The sequence below is a fragment of the Haliotis asinina genome, chromosome 12 (assembly GCF_037392515.1).
Source record: "Haliotis asinina isolate JCU_RB_2024 chromosome 12, JCU_Hal_asi_v2, whole genome shotgun sequence".
Lineage (NCBI taxonomy): Eukaryota > Metazoa > Mollusca > Gastropoda > Lepetellida > Haliotidae > Haliotis > Haliotis asinina.
Genome location: NC_090291.1, coordinates 33090472 through 33100817, shown reverse-complemented (window position 1 = coordinate 33100817; position 10346 = coordinate 33090472). Strand labels below are relative to the sequence as shown.

Sequence of the window (10346 nt, the reverse complement as noted above, 5' to 3'; positions counted from 1 at the left end):
AAAACAAAACACTGTAAAACATGGCTGTGAAGCAACATACTGCAGGTATTTAGCTTTGTCATTTCTTGACAACGTAAAGATCACTCAGTTTATTGCATTTGAGGGAAGCTGTGCTTTCTAAGACCACACACTAATGGGCATCCTTAATGCGAGCGGAACTGAACCGCCCACTCATATCTTCATACACAACGCAATATGTGATTGCCTTGTTGGAAAACATAATACCGTACTTGCGTCTTTTATTGATGTTTCCTAGTTTTTCAATCAAAACATTAAAATGACAATGGTTACCATGCAGCGTAAATTTCAATGTTAACAGAACTCAGGAAAAGTAAGGAGTGTTAGACACAAGTTTGACAGTTGAAGATCAAGGTGATGCACATGTCGTCAAACCATAGCAAATATGTTTTCATAATTTTTGGAATCATAAAGTTAGTCACTGGTGACAACTTTATTGTGTAAACACATGCTAATTATATAGTCGGAATTCTACAACTTTTTTACCTTGTAGCAGAGATTACTTATGGAGATGAAAAGGATTTTGAAGCTCTAAAGCAAACATGGAAGTGTTTTCGAGGATATTCATGCCTGAAACTTGAAATATTGCGAGATCTTTTAGAAAACTTATATTTTGTCCGTGACTGCTACTTGAGTTTAAAGCAACAGTTACCATGTTTGTGAGTGAGTGAGTGAGTGAGTTTAGTTTTACGTCGCACTTAGAAATATTCCAGCTATATGGCGACGGTCTGTGAATAATCGAGTCTGGACTAGACAATCCAGTGATCAACAACATGAGCATCGATCTGCGCAATGGGGAACCGATGACATGTGTCAACCAAGTCAGCTAGTCTGATCACCCGATCCCGTTAGTCGCCTCTTACGACAAGCATAGTCACCTTTTATGGCAAGCATGGGTTGCTGAAGGCCTATTCTACCCCGGGACCTTCACGGGTCTACCATGTTTGTAAAGACTATCATCAAGGAATCTCAAATTAACTTAATATCAAATACAGATTCCATGACGCTGTGTAAAAACAATATTATTCGAATGAGTATAGTGTTTTCTGTTAAGAATGCCATAATATGCTGATACGTTTTGAATGCTCGTATGAATTGATCGTCAGCATCCCATGCTTGTTCAAAAAGCGAGTGGGTGAGTTGGTATTTATCGTCACATCGGCAATATTGCAGTCATATCGTGATGAGGACAATAACTAAGTGTATTACAGATCATTAAAATTAAAAAAAATAGAAACCCTGTTGACGATGAACAGTAAAACTACTAGTGTACCACAGATATCCACTTAAAACCAGAAATTAAATCTAAAACATTTGTACTAGACATAACAAGACAATGTAAAATCAGACTTGTTTGTCAACAGCTGCAGGTAGATCACTATTCTAGGGGCCATATGTTTGTTCAAAGACTAAGTGGATCGACTGGTCAGGCTCAAGGAATTGGCCAATAGATTTCATCATGTTCCAGTTACGTAAACGTTTACTCATGATTTCACTCACTGGATGTCTGATGAAATCTTTCTCATGCTTCCATGTGTAGTTGAACACAACTGCTAAAGGCGGACGAATGCTTTGACAAACAACATCCTCTGATGTCCAGCTTATGATGTCTATGTTGAACTTAGAGATCTGTCAATCTGTCCCTGGATTTATATACATGGGAAACCACAACGCTAGTTTGATTTATGAACAACTGCATTATTTTGAATGCACTCTTTTCTTCCCAGTCTCTCTCTGGGCGATGCGCTCAAAAGGCGTGTCAAAACAACACCCGCTGTGAAATAACTCGACTTGGTCTTGGAAGGTGTGTTCAAGGTAGCTAAAGTTCTTCCAATGCTTCAACAACAAAAAACAAATGAGATCATTTGAATAATATAATAAACTACTGCACCCGTTATTTTGTTTGTTATAATATTCATCAAACATGACAGTTATAACATTTATGCGTAAAATGTCAGAGGCAATGATATCCATCTATCTTATAGAAAAGAACATAATTACTTTGTGAGTAATTACGTAAGAAAAGAGATTATATATTGCTGAATAAACTTAAGAGCCGTTAGTATGGTGTTAGCTTCAGTAGTGAAAATAGAACTGCTATGCGGTAATCTAGAGGATACTGTTCTGGATCCAATGACAGTGGCACAAAGTCTCCGACACCGTCTTGGGACCCATTTGTAATTGAGGATTTGTAATTGCTATGTTTTCTTTTCAATTGATTGTATTCTTGTTATTACTGTACATCAATGATAGATCAAGTTGTGGTCAAACCACCTGCCCAGCAGGAGAAGAAAGAAGACGGAGGAGATATATTCTCCAGCTTAATGTCTGCCGCAGAAATGAAAGGTGTCTGAGCCCATGAGGCGGAACAAGGGAAGGTTTCTTATTGTATAAACCCTCATAGAGAGGATCAAAGACACAGTTATATGCAGTGTTCGACTGTCTAGAATATAGTTTAGTGATACATTGCAAAGATAATTTTATACGGCGTAGGCTAAGAGAAGGCGCATCGTAAATACTAGCAACAGGAGAGGTTCTGAAAGTTCCAAGACAAAGTCTCCGGCCTTGATGATCGACAGAGTCCAATGTTGTTGCAGGCTTCACCATATACAATGGAAGCATAATCAAACGAGCGGACAATTGATCTGTATAGGTGTAGGGGAGTGGCGTGATCCATCGATGAATCAGTTAAATCCATGGATAAACTGTTAATCTTGATACTGAAAGTTGGCAGACAAGATATTGCCTGATAGTGATGGTCAGACAGGGTGCGTTTTCTGGGAGGACAGATGGGATAGGTTTCTTATCGTCAGCATAACTGATGCTTCGACTATGCTCTATTTTATTTACTTCAATTTCCCTTTTCCAAAAACGGGCAATCTTTTGACGATGAGGAATGCATGCCTGACATGTTGACATATTTTCTAAAGTTCTTTGTGCAGTTTTGGAGAATCCAGGTTACCCACTAAACACCTTTAGAAGCAGTGAGGGACCGCCCAACTATGATGTCAGGTCACGTGATGCCAAACTCTGCTCAGTAAGAGACTGTAGTTTCAGGAACATAAGCAGATTTAACAAATGTTGACTGAAGAGAAAAAAAACATGTAAAGTAGCTGTACGTAATTTGTGTTCATAAAAATACTGACTGGATGAGAAAGTTGCGCCTTGGAGGATAAAAACTAAAATCTACACCGTATTTTGGAAAACGTCATCCATACTAGTGGTAAATATAGCATTGTTCGTATCATCAAGTCAGTATCATCCTGTGTGCATGATGCTGATTGTTTGATGTGATACTAATTTATAGAACTGTTTCTTAGTTGATCGCAGAGAATTGGGAATAAAATAATATTTGCATTAAACACCCAACTTTTAGAAATGTATTTAAGGAACATTTAAAATAGAAAACTGTTTACTGACAACACAATATATGCTCACCGCGAAAAGAAGAGCGAAATTCACCAATATCTTCTGTGACGTAAATCCACTGTGTTGAATAGGTTTCTGATATGATTTCGTTCATACTGTTTTTTCACTACAAAAGACAAATGATCACCACAAACGCAGCATACGTGACGTCACATATCACTAAAATGTGAACCTATTGGTTTCATTGTACCCGTGCAGAGAAAGGTTCTGAAGTTACAACATTTAAAATAGAAAACTGTTAACTGACAACACAATATATGCTCACCGCGAAAAGAAGAGCGAAATTCACCAATATCTTCTGTGACGTAAATCCACTGTGTTGAATAGGTTTCTGATATGATTTCGTTCATACTGTATTTTTCACGGCAAAAGACAAATGATCACCACAAACGCAGCATACGTGACGTCACATATCACTAAATGTGAACCTATTGGTTTCATTGTACCCGTGCAGAGACAGGTTGTGAAGGTACAACTGCATTCTTTGCATGATGTTCATGCACTCATGATGATAGTTAAGGAATGGATACTGCTTAACGTCTGCATTTGCATTTTCATGCTGCAGTGGTCATGCCACGTTTAAGTCACGAACGTCAGAGAGCAATGGGCAGTTTGAAGCATCTAACGTGTCACCAGACATTATGGAACACAACTGTTCAACATCTACAGACTGCTTGACCGCTATCAGCAGACAAACACCGTTGCTGACCACCCTCATTGCGGACGTCCGCGTGTAACGTTATACCGGCAAGATCATTTGTGACCGCTCGTTTGCGAAATCGCTTCATACGAGCTACTAAAATAGCCCGTGACACATAACAAACCCATTAGCGACAATACTGTAGAACATACTTCTCACTCAGGCAGGTTTATGTTGTCGTCGACCATACGCTGATTCACTGGACAATGGCAGAACACCGTCTTCTCAGATGAAAGTCGCTTTTGCATCAATACAGCTGACAACAGAGTGAGAATATGGCGTCGTCGAGGTGGACGATTCTCAGAATCTTGTGTATTAGAGAGTGATCATTAAAGAGGGCCTTCCCTCATGCTTTGCCATAATCTGGGAACATCATGTTCAACAAGTAATGTTCCAGAACAATGGGCAAGGTCGTGGTAGGGTGTTACTGCGCAGCGCTACATCGAAGAAGAGTTGAGACAAGAAATGCTTCCATTTTTTGCTCAAAGATAACACGATAACGCAAGAGCGCACACAGCAAGACTGACACAGACACTCCAAAACAACACCCACACCATGGATTGGCTAGCTTTAAGCCCGGTTTTGAATCCCATCGTACACCTTTGGGGGAGATGGAAAGACAAATTCACCAACAGCGAGTACCTCCAGTTAAGATGCAACAAGTGCAACGGAGTGTTGTAGATGCTTACAACAATATTCCCAGGAGGTTCATTCGACGTGTTTCCAACAGCATTGGGAGGAGATGTGCAGCTGTTGCTGATGCCAATGGAGGTGCCACCCGTTATTGACGTTGACGGTTGTTTCCCTTCTAAGGACTATACCTAAAGTCATGTGTTATGTGATTTTCATACTACTTTATTGGAATTTCATATCATGTAGACAATAAACACACCGGGTGCTTTCTTTCGAGTTATCGTTGTCTCTTTTCAAAATAAATTTAGAAACCACAATGTCAATATCACCATTTGAAACTTCGCGTTTCTTTTGGCGATGGGTATATGAGAAGTGGATCGCTAGCAGCTGAAGGTAGATCGCCATTTTAGGGGTCATGATGTTGTCTATTTGGTGTTATTTATTTTGTATGATGATGGTTGTTTGTTCCAATTAACTGTCTTGTTAAATAATAAATGCATTCTTTGTCTCATATATTGATTTTATGAGAGCTCTGAGATTTCAATTAACTTCAATGGAATCCATTTTATATGAAGTGATTGTCGTCGAGGAAAGTATTCTGCACATGTGATTACTATTGATACAGTGATGTTCCCGGCTTAATTATTAAACCTGAATACCTGCCATGAAACAGGAGGTGGCAGGGGTAAAAGGATTCAGCAGAAATAAGGAGTGAAAGTATCAGTTTAACAGCTGAAGGTCCAGCAGTTGAAAATGTGGCCTTACTGGAGAGAAGTTGCTTTACTAATTTTTGGAATCACGAAGTTAGTCAGTGGTGACAACTGTTTGGATATGGATTCTGTATTTCAGCGTGACAAGTACATGGAACACCAGGTGTTCAGAAAGTTCTGGAGTCAGTCTCTCTACAACTGTGCATCAGAATGTCTGATGTCCTCAGCATGTCTGTCCTTTGGATTTGAGCATAAAACGCGCACCTGCCTCCTCAACGATAACAGTGGTGACACTGCTAACATCCTCTTCAGAACGGGATTCCTCTTCAGTGATATTCAACATTGGCCAAAGGTTGGTGTTCACAGAGAGTATATTCTTCAATTTCAGACGATCCTGTTTAAGAGTCTTATGTTGTTGATCTACTGTTCTCGCACCTACACATAGGCAAACCACAGTAGAGGTGAAAACAACGTTTGGATTGTGTCTATCTGCACGGAGCGCTTCCGAATGTGGTCTATAGCCCGTTTCTATATTGCACTGTTTTCTATAATGATACCGTTTTATGATTATATGACATTTACTTTCTTTTCTTATACTCTAGTATTTTCTACTGGCCAACGGTTAGCGTTCACAGCGGGTATTTCCTATAATTTCAGGCAAGCCTGTTGAAGAGTGTCATGTTGTTAATCTGCTGCAAACCTCATATTACCCCGGTAGCTTCTAAATTTCTTCAATATGTATATTAAGAGATGAAGTTTTCCCACTTTATAAAAGGTATGAAAAGTTGGTAATTTGATAAAATTGTCAGGTGGTCAAAATTTGACTTGTGTGGAAAAACTGACCTAATGGAAATCTGAACTCTTTCATATAGGGAAACTATGATGCACAGAAACTGTGAGCGGTCAGGCATCGGTTATGTAGGTCTAACGGTGACAAAGGCAGGCAGTTTACACAATAACCAGCCTTTATATACATAGTCACCGATTCTTGAATATTCGAGCACATACGACCATCGCCACAACGTAGAATTCTCTGGTAGTCTCCCGGAAGTACACTCTACTAATCAAAACACAAACTCAAAGGGAGGTAACTCTAAAGCGCTACCTTAAAGCCCGCTGCCAAAGTATGAAAAGCACTGTGCATTTATGATACGAAATGTGACCCATAATAATTATCACCCATAATACAGTTTACAGAAAATACACTCTTGTAACATTTTAAACAACGTTCTATATTTGAGGTCCATGTGAGATTCATGATGACAGTATATACTACCCAGCAAAGGTTTAGACACACTAGTGAAATGTAGCACTTATTTCATTTAACTGCTCTAAACTAGATTTTGCAAAATAATTCATACTGTTTCAAGGTAACGTTTATACATGAACTAATGTTTTGTAAGGCAAATTCGTAACATTGAAACATTATTGTCATGCGTTCAATAATGACGAAAATGGCATATTCTTATAAAAAATTTATACCAAAACTCAGCTGTTCACATGCACGATTTTGCACACACATTTGGGCAATGTGGTGCATGATCCTCGTGCAATTTATCTACCTAAGGTTTGCAGTTGGTTCCTCCAAGTTAGTGGAGAAACTCGTCTCGGTTGTAACCATGTGTATAGACATAACATCTAACTTGTAGCATAATATTCGTCGAAGATGGCACCCTAATATGTCGCACCCGCTATCATCCATTACATTTGTCATACAATGTATACCAGCCAGAAAAAAGAGAAACTACTCATAGAAGGTCAAACTGTACATTTTAACTACACATGTGCACGATTAAAAATGAAGAACACGAATGTGAAAGACCGCAATGGATTTGGGAAGCTTAATTGTTTGACAGTTACAAATATTAAACAGCTAATGAAACTCAAATTGTCTCGCTGCCACCAAAACACCATAAAGTTAACACGCCAAGACAGGACAGGTAGATACGGACAGAGGTTTAAGACAGCAGTGGCCAGTGCTTAGACAATTTCAGGACTTAGACTGTGGTGGTGAACTGTCTTTACAGATGAGTCAAAATTTACCATTTCCTGTATTGTCGGTCGTCCAGGCGTCTACAGACGTCATTTGGGAACACTGTCCTGACGTCTGTCATGGAGAGGACTCGGTCCCATGCAGTCCATGTTGCCAACGGGACAGCGTGGTCACTGAATTTGGTCAATAGATTTCATCATGTGGCGATTAGACATCCGCCCACACTGCCATTCCCTGGCTACACGGTGCCAAAATATTGTTTCCATGTGTAGTTGACAATTGCTGTGAAAGGTGGAATTAAAGATGAGACATCTGCCCTATGTCTATAGGTTGAGCTTAGAGATCTGCCAATACGTCCTCAACATTAGTTTGGTTTTTCAATAAACAATTTGCATTAAATTTAGTATGGACTCTTTTCCTTCTAGTCTCTGTCTGGACGATGCGCTCAAATGGTATGTCACAACACCACCCGCTGTGAAGTAACTCGACTTGGTCTTGCAAGGTGTGCTCCAGGTAACCAATGTTCTTCTAATGCCTCAACTACCTTCACCACAAAGATATGGGAGAATAGGTTTGCATAGTTCCAGTTGGCGACATTGTACATGATTTGGACTGGATGGTAGATCGCAATTAGAAAGAATAAGGTGATATTTTGTAAGTTACATTTTGTACAATGAAACGACAGCGATAGCGAAGGCAACAAACAGCAGTGTGAAGACAGCCAACATGAGCAGAATAGTAAAGATGTTTCAGCGACTGAAAAGGATGAGCGTGGATATCCCTTTGTGCCTTTCTGCGCCCATATGCACATTCTTGGTGTAGTGAGAACTTCGGAATGTTGTAGACAAAATCAATCCTTTTGGATTTTGTCTTGGTTTCTACTTTTGATTTCTAGTCAAGTATGTATGATGAAAGATTGGATTCCTAAGCACGACGGTTGACATAATAACATGGATTCAAATTGTTGGGCTTTGTGTATTTTTTGTGAAGAGTTCCAAGGGTGTGGTCATCCCCCGCAAGTTACTGACGCCGACATCAAATATGATGGTCACTACCAGGGAGCTGTGGCGACCTACTCCAGGTACACTTGTGACCCTGACTTCAGAGCCTGCTACAACAATGTCACCAGCACCTGTCAGTCATCTGGATTGTGGGAGAGTTTAGTCGGTCTTTGTGGACAGAGCAGATGGCATGATCCGGTAAGATAATATTTGCGTCTGAGTATTTTAGGATCTTCAGGACACGGAACCTACATACCACAAGCACCCAATCATACCACTTTTTGTTGAGAATTTGGGTACTATTGGTACCCAGCAACACACATAACTGGTTGTCAGTCAAGCTACGTGTCTTGGCTTTCCTTGTCTTGTACTGACATGGCTAGCTAAATAGCGGCGTAACACAACACAGAAATTTAGATATCAGTCTGATTTCTATTTTTCCAGCCCTAGTAATTCCGATCATTTTTGACAAAATAAACTAGTGGGCAAAAGAAAGTGAACACCCTTATTAATGATCGATACAGCAAATCTTACAATCATTATGGAAGATGGTGAATGAACTTTTGATTGTTAAAAAAACCCTCGCTGCCAATTTCGTACCAGGCAGCGACTTGCAGTCTTTACCCGCTGTAACCTATGACGACGATGTTCCTGGGTCAGTACGATATACCTGGGAATGGCGAGCTCTGATACCTGCTGCATGTGGATGTCGTAACATGGTACGTCTTCGAGGGTTTTCTGTCAGCTGAGATGTATCATTTCTCGATGCACGTTTTGCCATTTTTGGCAAATTCACGTGCTTCTGCACAGCCAACATGTTGCGTTTTGGTAAGTGTCTGTGCGAACTGTTTCGGCCTCAATGGATTTTACTTACTGGACAACTTTCCCCAAAATACAGAATACAAAGTGTTCACTTTTTGCCCATGAGTTTATGTTGAATATATTTAAATGAAATAAGATCCCACACAAGGAGTCATACTTTATCTATACATGTAAAATAGCGAATGATGAAATATGTTGGCATGTCTGTTGCAGATTCAGGGCAAATATTCATTTCCGTGTGGTCCATCCAGCAGTTTCCGGCTCATAATCCATGGGATACCGACAGAAGCTAAAAAGTAAAGAATGTACATTTGGAATTAAATTCAAAATTGGATATTGCTTCTTGGATAGGTATTATAGAAGCTGAGTTGATGAAGAATTATGGAAAACATTATGGATATACAGCTTCTTTTATTCTGTGAAGGCAACGATGACATAGATTCGAGTAGATTCGATATTAGATTTTATGTCGAAACGTCACCTTCAAAGAATAAAACAATCGTCATAGTTCTTCACATTTAGCTATTTATTTCAACCTTCGTCCAAAATCTGACCAAAACTGTAATGTTAAGCCATTGTAGGTGGATGAACAAGAAAAGCAAACATTGAATATTAAACGATTGGTAAAGGAGAACTATATTTGGTAATATAATTTGCTAGATACAATCAACAGAGACGGAGGTGTTTACTTACCCAATGCATGGAACCACCTTATCCTCAGTGACTAATCCTTATCCAAACATCTTTACCTGTAACTCGTTAACCTAATCAACACAAGCCTGCACACCAATCAGTTTAAGCCTGTACATAAGTTGAAGCCTGTACATCAATCAATCGAAGCCTGTATATCTTGTTACCCATTGTTATCATTCTACTGTTATGTGTATATATATTAGTTTTACCCTCACTTCACCTGAAGAAGAGACTAGAATCTGTCTCGAAACGTTGTGACCTTGTATAATAAAGAAGTTGAACTATAAAGCACTTTTAGTTTGATTCCTCCAGTTGTTGATAACTGGGGCATAATTTTTTATTAATTC

The 10346-nt window shown here is 39.4% G+C and overlaps 1 protein-coding gene across 1 annotated transcript; it reads left to right on the top strand.

The window, feature by feature from the left end:
• The first annotated feature begins 375 nt into the window (after positions 1 to 375).
• Positions 376 to 9606, top strand: LOC137257475 (uncharacterized). The gene is made up of 6 exons (XM_067794807.1): positions 376 to 435; positions 2093 to 2097; positions 5593 to 5842; positions 7909 to 7996; positions 8474 to 8682; positions 9520 to 9606. The coding sequence occupies exons 1-6, from the start codon at positions 376 to 378 to the stop codon at positions 9604 to 9606; spliced, it is 699 nt and encodes a 232-aa protein (XP_067650908.1).
• Positions 9607 to 10346: the final 740 nt, after the last annotated feature.